At 37.7% G+C, this 20,401-nt stretch overlaps 1 protein-coding gene across 16 annotated transcripts in view; it reads left to right on the top strand.

Moving 5' to 3' along the window:
* NAALADL2 (N-acetylated alpha-linked acidic dipeptidase like 2) overlaps positions 1 to 20,401 on the top strand; it is a 1,565,958-nt gene that overhangs the window by 880,918 nt on the left and 664,639 nt on the right. For all 16 annotated transcript variants that reach the window (XM_055083873.1, XM_055083848.1, XM_055083869.1 and 13 more), the window contains one exon: positions 10,507 to 10,626. In XM_055083873.1, the coding sequence (XP_054939848.1) occupies positions 10,507 to 10,626 (120 nt within the window). The remainder of the gene's footprint in view (positions 1 to 10,506; positions 10,627 to 20,401) is intronic.

Genomic DNA, 20,401 nt, shown 5'->3' on the forward strand with positions numbered 1-20,401 from the left:
TGTCAAGTCTGAAAAATTTCAAGGCATACATCATTTCATGAGTATGAATAATTTTTGCTACCTCAGGTAGAAGAGAAACATGGCCCTGGATTGTTCCTCAATGTGGAACCCAGGCCACCAGCAGGTGGAGGGACCCAGAAACACTTCTCTGACCTGGCTACTTTCCATGATTGTTCTATTTATTTTAGTTAGCTTACTACAGAAAATAACAATTCTATTCATTTCTCTTGTTTATTCTCTTCTGTTGCTTCTTCTCAGAATAGTCTCTTCACTTTTCCATAGAATATTTGGTGCTATAGAATGTCACTTTTTAATGTTTTGATTTTTAGTCATTGCTAATTATTTGGTTTATGATTCCTTCTAATCACGTATTTTACAGTGGATAGAAGATAATTGTATTTTAATGTTCGTTTCTAAAGTGTACCAGTATCCTCTTAGCTGTTTCTATGTGGCCCGTCTGTTGTCATGCCGATACTTTTTCTTTTTTTAACAAAGTATAAATATTTGATTTTCTGTTACAATTGTTCTTTTTTAAGTTCTTTGTTCAAAAATTAACATATAAAATTTAAGTAAAAATTAATGTGTAGACTTTTAAATATTTCTCTCTGATAAAAAATAATAATTAAAACAGAGCTAGTTTCCTTTCACTCTGCACTTCTCATTTACTCTTTCCTATGTGTCAGGAAGTCCTCTATGTGTTAGGGAAAAACTGGTACACATAGAGTAAATAGTTCAACGAGCACCTACCTTCCTGTTCACTTGACATTTCCCAAAGACTACTCAGATGTGACTTAATCCTTGATATTTGGACATAAATTAAACATGGTACGCCAACTGGTAAGTGGACGGTTTTCTAGCATGACAGAATACATGCAATAAAGAGAGGCTAATTGTAGCAACAAGAATGGTTGGAAAAAATGGCTTGACATTTTATCATATCATTGTATATTGATTTGTCTCAGAAAAATTCAATGTGCTTTCTTGCATCTGTGATTTTCAGTTTGCTGAAGGTAAATATGAAAGACTTTTGGAAAGGACCTGGTTCAGAAGCATCCTTTGAAGACAATAGATAATTTTTATTATCACCTGTCAAACTGTCAGAACATTGAGACTTCTGTAAATATTGACTTTTAATGCATAGCCTCAAAGTACATAAACCAAAATAAATTGATAAAATGATGCCTGTTTTGGGGAATATTTTTGTGGGATAAAACCCTCTTACATGTTAAAATGCTTTAATCGTTTATATATGCTACTTATACAAGATGAGTTGAAGAGCTCTTTAATTGAAATTGCCTTTTTTTTTTTTTTTTTTTTTTTTTTTGCGGTACGCGGGCCCCTCACCGCTGTGGCTTCTCCCGTTGCGCAGCACAGGCTCCGGACGCGCAGGCCCAGCAGCCATGGCTCACGGGCCCAGCCGCTCCGCGGCATGCCCAGCAGCCATGGCCCACGGGCCCAGCCGCTCCGCGGCATGTGGGATCCTCCCGGACCGGGGCACGAACCCACGTCCCCTGCACCGGCAGGTGGACTCCCAACCACTGCGCCACCAGGGAAGCCCCAAATTGCCATTTTTGATGTCATTTACAGAATTGGTATTTTAGTAACTGCCATATTTTTCTGGTATGTACACAAATGAAAAGTCATAGTCTGGACTACATGCTCTCAGACCAGTATGATTTTTCCCCAGACTCTCCTAAATATGAAAAGTATGTTCATTAATATAACCAAATGAATAATATCTCTGCTTTAAGATGCTATCAGTGAATCATAATTAGTAGATAGCTTAGAAAGTTGAAATGGAAAATATGAATTCTCTCATTTTTACAATGTGATTATTAATATTTTTGACCATTTATTTAATAGAGCTTTAAAATTGTAGATCAATAATTATTTATATGGTAATGGTATCAGCAGACTCAAAAATGAAATTAATAAGACACTGATTTAATCACATTTTAATAGGAGCAAAATTTTTGTCAAAAGCCATTCTGACAGAAGTAACTTTAACAATTAGGTTTTCTTGGCAAATACCTTTGAAAGTATAGCTTAACTTTAGGGAGATACTGTAAATTGTAATCATTTCAATTCAAGACAGATAAGCCAACAATGTATGTCGGACACCTGGGTGAGAATGGATGTGTGATGGACCCTTTACTGAGGAAATTACCCTGTAATTGAAATTGAAACTGACAGACACATATATGCATAAAGAGATGAGTCTTAAGAGAGGCAGAAACAGATCACTCTGGGAATCAAAGTAAAAAGATAAGTTCACATATGAGTGGGCAAAAGTCAAATACAATTCCTCAGGGAGGTAACATTTGAAATGGGTTTTAAAGTATTAGTAAAGTTTTTATAGGTGCAGATTAAGGTAGTGACTAAGGAAATATTTCATGCCAGAAATGTTTCCTTGAATACTAAGATTTACCGATCTCTTGTTGGTATTCACATGTTCTTCAAATGAGTCTTCTGTGGAGGCGCTTTGTATAAAATTGGCTAAAGTACATTATAGCTCTGACTGAGAAGTGTGGGAAGTGAGACGTCTGGATTCTTCATCTCCAATCTCTCACTATTTGCCACCACTAACATTTTAGCAAAACCTCAACGTAGATATCCTATACGTTGAAACAGCACATTTATTTATTTATTTGTTTTTAACATCTTTATTGGAGTATAATTGCCTTACATTGTTGTGTTCCTGCTGTATAACAAAGTGAATCAGCTATACATATACTTATATCCTCATATCCTCTCCCTCTTGCGTCTCCCTCCAACCCTCCCTATCCCACCCCTCTAGGTGGTCACAGAGCACCGAACTGATCTCCCTGTTCCATGTGGCTGCTTCCCACTAGCTCTCTGTTTTACATTTGGTAGTGTATGTATGTCAGTGTCACTCTCTCACTTTGTCTCAGCTTACCCTTCCCCCTCCCCATGTCCTCAAGACCATTCTCTACGTCTGCGTCTTTATTCCTGTCCTGACCCTAGGTTCTTCAGAACGAATTTTTTTTTTAGATTCGATATATATGTGTTAGCATACTGTATTTGTTTTTCTTTCTGACTTACCTCACTATGTATGACAGATTCTATGTCCATCCGCCTCACTACAAATAACTCAATTTCGTTTCTGTTTATGGCTGAGTAATATTGCACTGTATATATGTGCCACATCTTCTTTATCCATTCTTCTGACGATGGACCCTTATGTTGCTTCCATGTCCTGGCTATTGTAAGTAGTGCTGCAATGAACATTGTGGTACATGACTCTTTGAATTATGGCTTTTTCAGGGTATATGCCCAGTGCTGGGATTGCTGGGTCATATGGTACTTCTATTGTTAGTATCATAAGGAACTTCCATAATGTTCTCCATAGTGGCGGTATCAATTTACATTCTCACTAACAGTGTAGGAGGGTTCCCTTTTCTCCACACCCTCTCTAGCATTTATTGTTTGTTGATTTTTTGATGATGGCCATTGTGACTGGTGTGAGGTGCTACCTCATTGTAGTTTTGATTTGAATTTCTCTAACGATTAGTGATATTGAGCGTCCTTTCATGTGCTTGTTCGCAATCTGTATATCTTCTTTGGAGAAATGCCTATTTAGGTCTTCTGCCCATTTTTGGATTGTGTTGTTTGTTTTTTTTGATATTGAGCTGCATGAGCTGCTTATATATTTTGGAGATTAATCCTTCGTCAGTTGTTTCACTGGCAAATATTTTCTCCAATTCTGAAGGTTGTCTTTTCATCTTGTTTATGGTTTCCTTTGCTGTGCAACATCTATTAAGTTTCATTAGGTCCCATTTGTTTATTTTTGTTTTTATTTCCATTTCTATAGGAGGTGGATCAAAAGGGATCTTGGTGAGATTTATGTCATAGAGTGTTCTGCTTATGATTTCCTCTAAGAGTTTTATAGTGTCTGGCCTAAATTAAGGTCTTTAATCCATTTTGAGTTTACTTTTGTGTATTGTGTTAGGGAGTGTTCTAAATTCATTCTTTTACATGTAGCTATCCAGTTTCCCAGCACCACTTATTGAAGAGGCTGTCTTTTCTCCATTGTATATTCTTGCCTCCTTTGTCAAAGATAAGGTGACCATACGTGCGTGGGTTTATCTTTGGGCTTTCTATCCTGGTCCATTGATCTGTATTTCTGTTTTTGTGCCAGTACCATATTGTCTTGTTTACTGTAGCTTTGTAGTATAGTCTGAAGTCAGGAAGCCTGATTCTTCCAGCTCCGTTTTTCTTTCTCAAGATTGCTTTGGCTATTCGGGGTCTTTTGTGTTTCCATACAAATTGTGAAATTTTTAGTTCTACTTCTGTGAAAAATGCCATTGGTAGTTTGATAGGGATTGCATTAAATCTGTAGATTGCTTTGGGTAGTATAGTCATTTTCACAATGTTGATTCTTCCAATCCAAGAACAGGGTATATCTCTCCATCTGTTTGTATCATCTTAATTTCTTTCATTGGTGTCTTATAGTTTTCTGCATACAGATCTTTTGGCTCCTTATGTAGGTTTATTCCTAGGTATTTTATTCTTTTTGTTGCCATGGTAAATGGGAGTATTTCCTTAATTTCCGTTTCAGATTTTTTCATCATTAGTGTATAGGAATACAAGAGATTTCTGTGCATTAATTTTGTATCCTGCTACTTTACCAAATTCATTGATTAGCTCTAGTAGTTTTCTGGTAGCATCTTTAAGATTCTCTATGTATGGTATCATGTCATCTGCAAAGAGTGACAGCTTGACTTCTTTTCTAATTTGGATTCCTTTATTTATATTTCTTATCTGATTGCTGTGGCTAAAACTTCCAAAACTATTTGAATAATAGTGCTGAGAGTGGGCAACCTTGTCTTATTCCTGATCTTAGTGGAAATGGTTTCAGTTTTTCACCATTGAGAACGATGTTGGCCATGGGTTTGTCATATATGGTCTCTAGTATGTTGAGGTACGTTCCCTCTGTGCCTACTTTCTGTAGAGTTTTTTAATCATAAATGGCGTTGAATTTTGTCAAAAGGTTTTTCTGCATCTGTTGACATGATCATACGGTTTTTCTCCTTCGTTTTGTTAATATGGCGTTTCACATTGATTAATTTGCATATATTGAAGAATCCTTGCATTCCTGGGATAAACCCCACTTGATCATGGCTTATGATCCTTTTAATGTGTTGTTGGATTCTGTTTGCTAGTATTTTGTTTAGGATTTCTGCATTTTTGTTCATCAGAAATATTGGCCTGTAGTTTTCTTATTTTTGACGTATTTGCCTGGTTTTGGTGTCAGGGTAACGGTGACCTCATAGAATGTGTTTGGGAGTGTTCCTCCCTCTGGTATATTCTGGAAGAGTTTGAGAAGGACAGGTGTTAGCTCTTCTCTAAATATTTGATAGAATTCACCTATGAAGCCATCTGGTCCCGGTTTTTATTGGCTGGAAGATTTTTAATCACACTTTCAATTTCAGTGCTTGTGATTGGTCTATTTATATTTTCTATTTCTTGCTGGTTCAGTCTTGGAAGGTTGTGCTTTTCTAAGAATTTTTCCATTTCTTCCAGGTTGTCCACTTTATTGGCATAGAGTTGCTTGAAGTAATTTCTCATGATTCTTTGCATTTCTGCAGTGTCAGTTGTTACTACTCCTTTTTCATTTCTAATTGTGTTGGTTTGAGTCTTCTCCCTTTTTTTCTTGTTGAGTCTGGCTAATGGTTTATCAATTTTGTTTATCTTCTCAAAGAACCAGCTTTTAGTTTTATTGATCTTTGCTATCGTTTCCTTCATTTCTTTTTCATTTATTTCTGATCTGATCTTTATGATTTCTTTCTTCTGCTAACTTTGGGTTTTTTTTTTGTTCTTCTTTCTCTAATTGATTTAGGTGTAAGGTTATGTTATTTATTTGAGAGTTTTCTTGTTTCTTGAGGTAGGATTGTAATGCTATAAACTTCCTCTTAGAACTGCTTTTGCTACATCCCATAGGTTTTGGGTGGTCGTGTTTTCATTGTCATTTGTTTGTAGGTATTTCTGATTTCTTCAGTGATCTCTTGGTTATTTAGTAGCCTATTGTTTTGCCTCCATGTGTTTGTAATTTTTATAGGTTTTTTTTCCTGTATTTGTTATCTAGTCTCATAGCATTGTGGTCAGAAAAGATACTTGATATGATTTCAAATTTGTTAAATTTACCAAGGCTTGATTTGTGACACAAGATATGATCTATCCTGGAGAATGTTCCATAAGCACTTGAGAAGAAGGTGTATTCTCTTGTTTTTAGATAGAATGTCCTATAAATATCAATTAAATCCATCTTGTTTAATGTGTCACTTAAAGCTTGAGTTCCCTTATTTGTTTTCATTTTGGTTGATCTGTCCATTGGTGAAAGTGGGGTGTCAAAGTCCCCTTCTATTATTGTGTTATTGTCTATTTCCCCTTTTATGGCTGTTAGCATTTGCCTTATGTATTGAGGTGCTCCTGTGTTGTGTGCCTGAATATTTACAATTGTTCTATCTTCTTCTTGGATTGATCCCTTTGATCATTATGAAGTGTCCTTTTTTGTCTCTTGTCTTTATTTTAAAGTCTATTTTGTCTGATATGAGAATTGCTACTCCAGCTTTCTTTTGATTTTCATTTGCATGGAATATCTTTTTCCATCCCCTCACTTTCAGTCTGTATGTGTCCCTAGGTCTGAAGTGGGTCTTTTGTAGACAGCATATATATGGGTCTTGTTTTTGTATCCATTCAGCTAGTCTATATCTTTTGGTGGGAGCATTTAATCCATTTACACTTAAGGTAGTTATTGATATGTATGTTCCTATTACCATTCTCTTAATTGTTTTGGGTTTGTTATTGTAGGTCTGTTCCTTCTCTTGTGTTTCTTGCCTAGAGAAGTTCCTTTAGCATTTGTTGTAAAGCTGGTTTGGTGGTGCTGAACTCTCTCAGCTTTTGCTTGCCTGTAAAGGTTGTAATTTCTCTGTCAAATCTGAATGAGATCCTTGCTGGGTAGAGTAATCTTTGTTGTAAGTTTTTCCCTTTCATCACTTTACATATGTCCTGCCACTCCCTTTTGGCTTGCAGAATTTCTGCTGAAAGATCTTTTGTTAACCTTATGGCGATTCCCTTGTGTTTTTATTTGTTGTTTTTCCCTTGCTGCTTTTAATATTTTTTCTTTGTATTTAATTTTTGATAGTCTGATTAATATGTGTTTTGGTGTGTTTCTCCTTGGATTTATCCTATATGGGACTCTCTGTGCATCCTGGACTTGATTGACTACTTCCTTTCCCATGTTAAGGAAGTTTTCAACTATAGTCTCTCAAATATTTTCTCAGTCCCTTTATTTTTCTCTTCTTCTTCTGGGACCCCTATAATTCAAATGTCAGTGCATTTAATGTTGTCCATGAGGTCTCGGAGAATGTCCTCAATTCTTTTCATTCTTTTTTCTTTATCTGCTCTGTGGTAGTTATTTCCAGTATTTTATCTTCCAGGTCTGGTGTTCATCATTGTTTGCTCTCTAGTTCTTCGAGGTCCTTGTTAAATGTTTCTTGTATTTTCTCTATTCTATTTCCAAGATTTTGGATCATCTTTACTATCATTACTCTGAATTCTTTTTCAGGTAGACTGCCTATTTCCTCTTCATTTGATTGGTCAGGTGGGTTTTTACCTTCCTCCTTCATCTGCTGCGTATTTCTCTGTCTTCTCATTTTGCTTAACTTACTGTGTGGGGTCTCCTTCTTTGCAGGCTGCAGGTTTGTAGTTCCCATTGTTTTTGGTGTCCACCCCAGTGGGTAAGGTTGGTCATGGGTTGTGGAGACTTCCTGGTGGAGGGGCCTGGTGCCTTTGTTCTGGTGGATGTTGCTGCATCTTTTATTTCTGGTGGGCAGGACCACATTCAGTGGTGTGTTTTGGGGTGTCTGTGAGCTTATTATGATTTTAGTCAGCCTGTCTGCTAATGGGTGGGTTGTTTTCCTGTCTTGCTAGTTGTTTGACATGTGTTTTCCAGCACTGTAGCTTGCTGGTTGTTGAGTGGAGCTGGGCCTTAGCACCGAGTTGTAGATCTCTGACAGAGCTCTTGCCGAGTTTTATTACATGGGGCTGGGAGGTCTCTGGTGGTCCAGTCTCCTGAACTCGGCTATCCCACATCAAAGGCTCAGGCCTGACATCGGCCGGAGCACCAAGACCCTGTCAGCCACATGGCTCAGAGAAAAAGGAGAAAAAAAAAGAAAGGTAGAAAAAAATAAAATGAAATGAATAAAGTTATTAAAATAAAATATTTTTTAAAGTATTAAAATAAAAAATTCAAAAAGTAATAAAAAAATGAAAAAATAAGAAGAGAGCCACCAAACCAATAAACAAATACACCAATGATAACAAGCGCTAAAAACTAAACTAAGATAAACATAAAAATCAGAAACTTCCCAGTTGTGTACGGCAAACCCCATGTCTACAGTTGCTCCCAAAATCCACTGCCTCGATTTTGGGATGATTCGTTGTCCATTCAGATATTCCACAGATGCAGGTTACACCAAGTTGATTGCGGAGATTTAATCCACTGCTCCTGAGACTGCATGGAGAAATTTCCCTTTCTCTTCTTTGTTTGCACAGCTCCTGGGTTTCAGCTTTGGATTTGGCCACACCTCTGTGTGTAGGTCACCTGTGGGCCTCTGTTCTTTTCTCAGACAGGACGGGGTTAAAGTAGCAGCTGATTAGGGGGCTCTGGCTCACTCAGTCTCGGGGGAGGGAGGGATACTGCATGCGGAGCTAGCCTGAAGAAGCAGAGGCCGGCATGAAGTTCCATCAGTCTGAGGCATGCCATGTGTTCTCCCAAGGAAGTTGTCCCTGGATCATGGGACCCTGGCAGTGGTGGGCTGCACAGGCTCCCAGGAGGGGAGATGTGGAGAGTGACCTGTGCTTGCACACAGGATTCTTGGTGGCTGCAGCAGCAGCCTTAGTGTTTCATGCCTATCTCTGGTGTCTGTGCTGATAGGCGTGGCTCACGCCTGTTTCTGAAGCTCATTTAGGCAGTGCTCTGGATCTCCTCTCCTCACGCACCCCATAACAATGGTTTCTTGCCTCTTTGGCCATTCCAGACTTTTTCCCAGACTCCCTCCCAGCCAGCTGTGGTGCACTAGCCCCTTTCAGGCTGTGTTCACGCAGCCAACCCCAGTCCTCTCCCTGGGGTCTGACCTCTAAAGCCCGAGCCTCATCTCCCAGCCCCCACCTGCCCCAGCAAGTGAGCAGACAAACCTCTCAGGCTGGTGAGTGCTGGTCAGCACCCATTCTCTATGGAGGAATCTCTCTTCTTTGCCGTCTGCACCCCTCTTGCTGCACTCTCCTCTGTGGCTCCAAAGATTCCCCACCCTGCCCACCCCCTCTCCCCGCCAGTGAAGGGGCTTCCTAGTGTGTGGAAACTTTTCCTTCTTCACAGCTCCTTCCCAGAAGTGCAGGTCCCGTCCCTATTCTTTTGTCTCTGTTTTTCCTTTTTTCTTTTGCCCTACCCAGGTATGTGGGGAGTTTCTTGCCTTTGGGGAAGCTTGAGGTCTTCTGCCAGCATTCAGTAGGTGTCCTGTAGGAGTTGTTCCACGTGTAGATGTATTATTGATGTATTTGTGTGGAGGAAGGTGATCTCCACATCTTACTCCTCCACCATCTTGAAGGTCCTCCCTCCTGAAACAGCACATTTAGTATTATAATTTTATGACTGGAAAGTATAACAGCTATTATTTTAATAATAGAAATTCCAGAAAGTAAAGCTGAAAGGAATCCTCTTGGCTGTAGGAGTATGCTGGATGGAACCCTCACGGCAGTACTTTTCAAAGTGTGGGATGTGGTTCACCAAATCATAGGATTCCCAGTAAAATTTCCAGGAAGGCATACAATTTTTACATTAATAAAATGAGACTTTTAAAAATGAGAAACATTGATATGAAACATAACTCTAGGGGAGTAGTGGGAAATGTGACAGAAGTAGTTGTTTGATGTCATATTCTAAAGTCTTGAATGTCACAGTGGTACAGGTGGCTGTATAGGTTGTATCCTGCATAACCCAGGGGGTTGTCATTCACAGCTGGATATATGCACATCCTGAACAGCTGTGCTTTGTGAACTTTGTACTTAATTTGGATAACAGTAGAGAATCTTTGAGTTGTTTTCACATCTAAGAGTAGTATGATTGTTGTTGAACCTTAAGGAAATTAATTTTGCAGCGTCTTGTAAAATGATTCAAATTCCAGAAACATGAATATAAGAATATACTAAACTGGGTGGTCTGTTAGAGGCATAAACTGGGTTTGTAATTTGTTTAGAAGAGACTGCAAAGCAAAAATGACTCTAAACCTTTTTCTCAAGTGACTTCTCAAAGGAGAATTGTTGTACCCTGATAGAAATAGAAAGGTCATGATTGGGACAGGGTAAGAGAGAGATTAGTTCTCCTTTGAACGTTTTGAATTACTATGAATGATTTTGTTATGCTAAATGGGCAATTTGCTATAATGCTTCTGACAGGGCTTTATTTTTCTTTGTCTTCTCTTTCAGGCTGAAGTCATTGATGTGAGTTATGGAAATGCAGATGATTTAAATAGGATTAAAAAAATGAAAAATGTCACAAATCAGATTGCACTCCTGAAATTAGGAAAACTGCCACTACTTTATAAGGTTGGTCCAATGGCTGTTATTTGGTGGTAGGGTGAATATTTTGTTCAGTTGGGGTTACATGTGCATCTGAGAACATGAAGAGAGAGAGAGAGAGAGAGAGAGAGTGAGTGAGTGTGTGTGTGTGTGTGTGTGTGTGAGAGAGAGAGAGAGAGAGAGAGAGAGGGAGAGCAAGAGAGTGGAAAGACAAAGAGGTGTACGGTATTGCAGGAAGATAACTTTTCCAAAATGGATAATTTTATGTTAAGACCTTTAAGATATTGTGAGTTTGTGGGACCGTCATAAAATTGGCATTTCCTTCATAATACCTATCTGGAATGCTAAAAATGAGAACCACAGTGTCCTCTTCTCATGACATCTGCGAAACTTCTAATCTGTTATCTAATTACCATGTGCTTTATGTTAGACTAGTATCTCGCTGATTTACACTCCTTAGTGATTAATTTTTGTCAACTGTATAGCTTCACAGTTACTGACTGTGCTCGGAAATTTAATTAAAACATAATATACTAAGGAAAAGCAGAATTTTGATTTATTTTATTTAAAGAGAAGTTTATTAACACTCATCCACCAGATGCATTTACATAATTAAAGCAGTTCAATCTAAGTATCTCATAATGAGCCACCACAATAGAGAGTCACTACTGCTTATTCTTACTTCATTTTCTTTTTCTATTAAAAAAGAGTGATCAGTGTAGTTGTGTAGTTATGTCCCTGGAATGCTCTGGTTCTGAAGATATATTAGATTTCTCCTCATTCAAACCTATATGAGATTAGCTAATTCCCAGGAGCAAAAAATGTTTCCAGAAATCTGTTGGCACACTCTGTAAGGACCCAAGAGAACATTCTGTGCCTGTTTTTTATTTTCCCGGGATGCTCTTATACTTAAATAAATGTCTGATAGTAGATAATAGGCCAGAATTTTAAGAGAGTCTTGAAAATATAATACACACTGATACTAATTTTTTGTTGGATAATTTGTCAGTATGTATTAAAGGCCTTAAAATAATCATTTTGACCCAATAATTCCATTTCAACAGTATATTCTAAAGGGGAAAGAAAATCAGAGATGATGAACACAATGATTACCCGTGATGTGAGAAAATATTTGAAATGATATATACATCCAGTTTAGCACTGAAAATTATGCTACATTTATACAGCTGAATACTATACAGCAATTACAATGTAAAGAATATTTAATGATATGTGAAAATCCTCGTAAGTCAAACAAATAAATTATAAAGAGGACATTTATAATAATTATATAATAATGATTACATTTATTGTTACTTCTAAAAGTAACATTGTTAGAAATATGGGTTAAATATTTTTCTAAGCATTTTTTAATGTATTTTCACATTAATCTTTATAATAACCATAGTGTTGAGGTACAGATTATTATCTTCAATTTATAGATGAGTATCACAAGTGCATGAAGAAGGAAATAAGATAGAGTATACTCTTTCCTCAAAAACAGCCCCAATCTGATAGAGGGGCAAAATGATGACATTTTAAATCAATGGTACAGATTTGATCATGGTATGAGACTAGGCATTCTAATTACTTACTTAAGACAAGTGATTCAAATTGCTTAGAGGACATTTTATTACCAATAATCAGAAGAACTCTTCCTCTAGTTGTTTGAGGAAGAATGTTCTTTTCCAGATGTTTTAAAGGGGCAGTGGGAAACAAAGCACAACAGACCCACTTACCCATGGAGGATAAATTCCAAGACTCCCAGTGGATGCCTGAAACCACAGTTAGTACCAAACCCTACATATACTATGCTTTTTCCTATACATATATACTTATGATAGTGTTTAATTTATAATTAGGCATAGTAAGAGATTAACAACAATAACTAATAATAAAATAGAGCATATAACAATATGCTATAATACAAATTATGTGAGTGTGATACCACCAACGTCATTCTGATAATTTAGAGGGCTGCTTAGTGACTAATGGGCAGGGTAGGATATACAGCATGTATATGCTCGGCAAAGGGATGATTCACATCCTGGCTGGATGGAGTGGGACAGCCTGAGATGACATCAAGCTACTCAGAACAGCCCATAATTTAAAACTTAGGAATAGTATTTTTGGAATTTTCCACTCAGTGTACTTTGGACTGCAGTTGACCACGAGCATCTGAAACCTCTAAAAGTGAAACTATGGATAACAGGGAACTACTGTAACACTTCTTTGAGTACAGTACATGAATCCTTCTTGTTCAACCTAAGAGTGATACAGATGATTAAAATGTTGTTTGTGGAGGGGCCAATTATCTAAATTGGGTTGATGGAATTATGGATTTCTATTTCTTTATATTTTCTAAATTCCTAATGATTTTGTATATATTTTGTAAGGAAAAAAGTCTAAAAATTCATGTTAAGATAAGTCATTTAAAATTTTCTCTAACAGTGTTTATAAGCCAAATACTCAAAATCCCTACCAGTAGATAATGGGTTAAAACATAGCCAGTTTCTTTTTACTTGACTGCTCCAGAGAATATTTACATTATGAAACCATTTAGCAAGGTCCACAAAGTACTGAAATAGTGGTTTATCTAGAATAGTACACAGTTATTAAAACCCTGGTACATTTTCCCTGATCATCTTCCTTACAGGCCTATGAAGAGATTTAACAAAGTGGTCTGTGCAGAATTTCCCTTTAGACAGAGCCTTGCCACAAACTTGGCGTTACCTTCTAGCCAGAGAAGAGAGAGCACTCTTTCTTTAACCTTTTAGATTCTATTCTAGGCATCTCTGTTTTCTGTAGATTGTCCCAGAGATTATGGAATCACTGATTCCATATCTGTTAATATATATTCACATTGTAAAGAAAAAAGAAAGCATGGTGTAGACAAGGTTATGTAGCATGATTATAGCTGAACTTGCTTCACCTGTCCATCAGATATATTCTGAGGCTGAAATTGGAAAATGAAGTAATAGAGTAATACAGCTGGGTTGAAAAAAAGCCAGAGGACCATTGACTTCTATGTAAATTACAACTGTTACTCCTGATTCCAAATGAGCATCTGGACTGGGAACATGGGGCTGAATGAGTAGAGAAAAGTTAATCGTATTTTAACTTGCAGTAGTAACTAAATCATAGCTTAAAAAATGAATCTGGGAGGGAATCTCTGCATCTGAGATAAAGAGGGCAAAGGGGAAGCAAAATTGTGATATTACCTCCTAAAGAGAGTAGAAAAATAATCTGCAGTTAAGAAGGAGGAGATCTCATTAGTTTTATCATAAATGGTATGTATGTATTAATTTACTCACTAGGAAGGGATTGATGAGGTAATCCCCACATATGTAGCAGGAGCTGTAAAAGGCAGATGGTTTCTAGCTATAAGCCTTGATGTCCACACTTTGTTGTTGCAGGAAAGGGCCCAGTCCTTCAGACCTAGCTTGTGCTAGTTTCCTTAAGCTTAAACCTTAGACGAAAGGCTTTAGGTTTCTATGAGCTTTGTATTTATAGCAGTTTATTTTATAAGAGAGTGCTTTCATTCCTTAAGCTTTAAGACAAAATAGTCTTTTATCTGTCATGATGGATTTACTTAGATTTCTCTCAGTGACAATCTGAGACATAATAAAGCATATCCAAAAACCCTTGCAAGTTCCCAAATTGCTAAATAGCTCTCTAGTACGAAATTTATTTTATAAAAGGCAATAAAAGCATTTGGCTTTCTTTTAGAGTCATTTTCACAAAAAGCAGTAATAAAAAAAAAATTACTGTGTACTCCATGACAACTAGAAATTGAGTAAATCCCACTGAAATGTGGAAGATGGGCCATTTTCTGGGTCCGTACCACATATAAGCCCCAAGTCTTGTAAGAGTCAAATTTGCATATGGTAAAATTACAGATGACTGAATGACTAAATGCCTTTTGTGCATGGTGAAGTTACACATGAAAATTCATAAATGCTGTTGCAATTTTTTCATAAATGAAGTAACATACAGTACATTCCTAGTACTCACAGCTAGATAGTAAGATACTAGCAAATATTAGCTGGTTTTTGCATTTTCTTATATACTTTTTTATCCCTGTAATCACAATTTTAATGATTTGGGAATCCAAATGATTTTGTAGTTTCCTACAAATGAAACAGTTTCCTCTCTATTCATCAGATAAGATTTATATTTTAATATCATTTTGCATTGTTTGGCCAGTGTATGACTTAAGCAACTACCACTCAAGTCCATAAAACATGCTTAAAGAGGAAGGCATTTTGGAAGAGCCTGGAGGGAAATGAGAGGTAGAAAACAATTGTTATTTGTTGATTTTTTCAAATATTCAGTAGATTGTTTCCAACAGATTAGGAAAAAAGTAAACTTCACACTATTTGAATTTCAAACCCAATTTCATCTACAAAACAAGTAAATTTAAAACACTGAGTTGGGGGTTTAGTGAGGAAATCTCTATATTTGGTGATTTACCAATCAGTACTCAACAAGTGGACAATAGGAAGATCAGTAAGAAATTCTCTAGTTTAGGTAAAGTAAATGCTGAGAGATACTATATTTTGAAACCTTACCTCACATAAGGCATTGACATGCTTTTCATATTTGCTGAACTATACTCTGTTTCATTTGCTCCAATCTCCTTTTTTTTCTGATGACAATTATTTAATCCTTATGATAACTGCATTCAAAAGAATTAGTTTTTTAAATTTCAGTTAATAGAGAGCGGCATTACTCTACTACATGTGGTAGAAGTTTAAGATGGTAGATCTAAAATTTAATTTTCATTTCCCCAAATTAACATATGTATTCAGCTAATAATTAGCATCAAAAATATATGATATGAGAACCTTCAAGATGGCGGAGGAGTAAGGCATGGAGATCACCTTCCTGCCCACAAATACATCAAAAATACATCTACATATGGAACAACTCCTTCAGAAAACCTACTGAAGGCTGGAAGAAGACCTCACAATTCCCCAAAGGCAAGAAACTCTCCATGTACCTGGGTAGGGCAAAAGAAAAAAGAAAAAAACAGACAAAAGAACAGAGATGGGACCTGTACCTCTGGGAGGGAGCTGTGAAGGAGGAAAAGTTTCCACACACTAGAAAGCCCCTTCACTGGCAGAGACAGGGGTTTGGATGGCGGGGAAGGTTCAGAGCCACAGAGGAGAGTGCAGCAACAGGAGTGCAGAGGGCAAAGCAGAGAGATTCCCGCACAGAGGATCGGTGCCGACCAGCACTGACCAGCCTGACACCTTGTCTGCTCACCCACCAGGACAAGTGGGGGCTGGGAGCTGAGGCTCGGGTTTTGGAGGGCAGACCCCAGAGAGAGGACTGGCGTTGGCTGTGTGAACACAGCCTGAAGGGGGATAGTGCACCACAGCTAATGGGGAGAGAGTCTGGGAAAAAGACTGGAACTGCCTAAGAGGCAAGAGACCATTGTTTCAGGGTGCGGGAGGGGAGGAGATTCAGAGCACCGCCTAAATGAGCTTCAGAGATAGGTGCGAGCCATTGTTATTAGCGTGGACACCAGAGACGGGCATGAAACACTAAGGCTGCTGCTGCAGCCACCAAGAATTCTGTGTGAAAGCACAGGTCACTTTCCACACCTCCCCCCCTGGGAGCCTGTGCAGCCTGCCACTTCCAGGGTTCCGTGATCCATGGACAATTTCCCCAGAAGAACACACAGCATGCCTCAGGCTGTTTCAACGTCACAATGGCTTCTGCCACCACAGGCTCATCCCACATTCTGTACCCCTCCCTCCCACCAGCCTGAGTGAGCCAGAGCCCCCTAATCAGCCACTCCTTTAACTCCTTCCTTTCTGGGTGAAGAACACATGCCAGAGGGCTACCTGCATGCAGAGGTGGAGCCAAATCCAAAGCTGAACCCCACGAGCTGTGCAAACAAAGAAGAGAAATGGAAATCTCTCCCAGCAGCCTCAGGAACAGCAGACTAAATCCCCACAATCAACTTGAAGTACCCTGCATCTCTGGAATACCTAAATTGACAGTGAACCATCCCAAAATTGAGGCAGTGGATTTTGGGAGCAAATGTAGACTTGGTGTTTTCTGTATTCAGCTGACTAGTTTCTGATTTTTATGTTTATCTTAGTATAGTTTTTAGTGCTTGTTATCATTGGTGGATTTATTTATTGGTTTGCTTGCTCTTTTTTTTTACAATTATTTAAATTACGTATTATATTTTTTTATTTTAATATTTTTTATTTAATAACTTTGTTTTATTTTATTTATTTATTTATTTTTCTTTCTTTTTTTTTTCTCCCTTTTATTCTGACCCATGTGGCTAACAGGGTCTTGGTGCTCTGGCCAGGTGCCAGGCCTGAGCCTCTGAGGTGGGAGAGACAAGTTCAGGACATTGGACCACTAGAGACATCCCTGTCCCACATAATAGAAATTGGTGAGAACTCTCCCAGAGATCTCTGTCTCAACACTAAGACCCAGTTCCACTCAACAACCAGCAAGCTACAGTGCTGGACACCCCATGCAAAACACCTAGCAAGACAGTAACACAACCCCACCCACTAGTAGACAGGCTGACTAAAATCATAAGAAGCTCACAGACACCCCAAAACACAGCACTGAATGCGGTCCTGCCCACCAGAAAGGCATGATCCAGCCTCATCCACCAGAACAAAGGTACCAGTCCCCTCCACCAGGAAGCCTCCACAACACACTGAACAACCTTATCCACTGGGGGCAAACACCAAAAACAATGGGACCTACAAACCTGCAGCCTGCGAAAAAGGAGACCCCACAGAGTAAGTTAAGCAAAATGAAAAGACAGAGAAATACACAGCAGATGAAGGAGGAAGGTAAACACCCACCAGACCAAGCAAATGAAGAGGAAATAGGCAGTCTACCTGAAAAAGAATTCAGAGTAATGATAGTAAAGATGATCCAAAATCTTGGAAACAGAATAGAGAAAATACAAGAAACATTTAACAAGGACCTCGAAGAACTAGAGAGCAAACAAACAATGATGAACACCACAATAAATGAAATTGAAAATTCTCTACAAGGAATCAAGAGCAGAATAACTGAGGCAGAAGAGCAGATAAGTGACCTGGAAGATTCAGAAGTGGAAATAACTACCACAGAGCAGATAAAGAAAAAAGAATGAAAAGAATTGAGGACATTCTCCGAGACCTCATGGACAACATTAAATGCACTGACATTTGAATTATAGGGGTCCCAGAAGAAGAAGAGAAAAATAAGGGAGTGGCAAGACATATGTAAAGTGATGAAAGGGAAAAACCTACAACGAAGATTACTCTACCCAGCAAGGATCTCATTCAGATTCCACAGAGAAATTAAAACCTTTACAGAGAAGCAAAAGCTGAGAGAGTTCAGCACCACCAAACCAGCTTTACAAAAAATGCTAAAGGAACTTCCCTAGGCAGGAAACACAAGACAAGGAAAAGACCTACAATAACAAACCCAAAACAATTAAGAAAATGGTAATAGGTACATACATACTGATAACTACCTTAAATGTAAATGGATTAAATGCTCCCACCAAAAGACATTGACTGGCTGAATGGATACACAAACAAGACCCATATATATGCTGTCTACAAGAGACCCACTTCAGACCTAGGGACACATACAGACTGAAAGTAACGGGATGGAAAAAGATATTCCATGCAAATGGAAATCAAAAGAAAGCAGCTGGAGTAGCAATTCTCATATTAGACAAAATAAACTTTAAAATAAAGACTATTACAGGAGACAAAGAAGGACACTGCAAAATGATCAAGGGATCACTCCAAGAAGATATAACAATTGTAAATATTTATGCACACAACATAGGAGTACCTCAAAACATAAGGCAAATGCTAACAGCCATAAAACGGGAAATAGAAATAAAATAATAGTAGGGGACTTTAACACCCCACTTACACCAATGGACAGATCAATCAAAGTGAAAATAAGCAAGGAAACACAAGCTTTAAGTGACACATTAAATAATATGGACTTAATTGATATTTATGGACATTCCATCCAAAAACAACAGAATACACTTTCTTCTCAAGTGCTTATGGAACATTCTCCAGGATAGATCATATCTTGTGTCACAAATCAAGCCTTGGTAAACATAAACTTGAAATCATATCAAGTAACTTTTCAGACCACAACACTATGAGACTAGATGTCAATTACAGGAAATAAACTGCAAAAAATACAAACACATGGAGACCAAACAATAGGCTACTAAATAACAAATAGATCACTGAAGAAATCAAAGAGGAAGAAAATACCTACAAACAAATGACAATGAAAACATGACCACCCAAAACCTATGGGATGTAGCAAAAGCAGTTCTAAGAGGGAAGTTTATAGCATTACAATCCTACCTCAAGAAACAAGAAAACTCTCAAATAAAAAACCTAACTTTACACCTGAAGCAATTAGAGAAAGAAGAACCAAAAAACCCAAAGTTAGCAGATGGAACGAAATCATAAAGATCAGATCAGAAATAAATGAAAAAGAAATGAAGGAAACGATAGCAAAGATCAACAAAACTAAAAGCTGGTTCTTTGAGAAGATAAACAAAATTGGTAAACCATTAGCCAGACTCATCAAGAAAAACAGGGAGAAAATTCAAATGAACAGAATTAGTAATGAAAAAGGAGAAGTAACAACTGATACTGCAGAAATGCAAAGGATCATGAGATTACTACAAGCAACTCTATGCCAATAAAATGGACAACCTGGAAGAAATGGACAAATTCTTAGAAAAGCACAACCTTCTGAGACTGAACCAGGGATAAATAGAAAATATAAACAGACCAATCACAAGCACTGAAAATAAAAATCTTCCAACAAACAAAAGCCCATGGCCAGTTGGCTTCAGAGATGAATTCTATCAAACATTCAGAGAAGAGCTAACACCTCTCCTTGTCAAACTCTTCCAAAATATAGCAGAGAGAAGAACACTCCCAAACGCATTCTACGAGGCCACCATCACCCTGATACCAAAACCAGGCAAACATGTCAAAAGAAAACGGCAGGCCAATATTTCTGATGAACAAAGATGCAGAAATCCTCAACAAAATACTAGCAAACAGAATCCAACAACACATTAAAAGGATCATACACCATGATCAAGTGGGGTTTATCCCAAGAATGCAAGGATTCTTCAGTATATGCAAATCAATCAATCTGAAACACCATATTAACAAATTGAAGGAGAAAAACCGTATGACCTCAATAGATGCAGAAAAACCTTTTGACAAAATTCAGCACCATTTATGATAAAAAACTCTCTAGAAAGTCAGCATAGAGGGAACGTACCTCAACATAATAGACACCATATATGACAAACCCATGGCCAACATCATTCTCAATGGTGAAAAACTGAAACCATTTCCACTAAGATCAGGAATAAGACAAGGTTGCCCACTCTCAGCACTACTATTCAACATAGTTTTGGAAGTTTTAGCCACAGCAATCAGATAAGAAATATAAATAAAGGAATCCAAATTGGAAAAGATGTCAAGCTGTCACTCTTTGCAGATGACATGATACTATACATAGAGAATCTTAAAGATGCTACCAGAAAACTACTAGAGCTAATGAATGAATTTGGTTAAGTAGCAGGATAAAAATTAATGCACAGAAATCTTTTGTATTCCTCTACACTAATGATGAAAACTCTGAAAGGGAAATTAAAGAAATACTCCCATTTTTCATGGCAACAAAAAGAATAAAATACCTAGGAATAAACCTACCTAAGGAGACAAAACACCTGTATGCAGAAAACTATAAGACACCGATGAAA

Source organism: Physeter macrocephalus, chromosome 1, assembly GCF_002837175.3.
Source record: "Physeter macrocephalus isolate SW-GA chromosome 1, ASM283717v5, whole genome shotgun sequence".
Classification (NCBI taxonomy): domain Eukaryota; kingdom Metazoa; phylum Chordata; class Mammalia; order Artiodactyla; family Physeteridae; genus Physeter; species Physeter macrocephalus.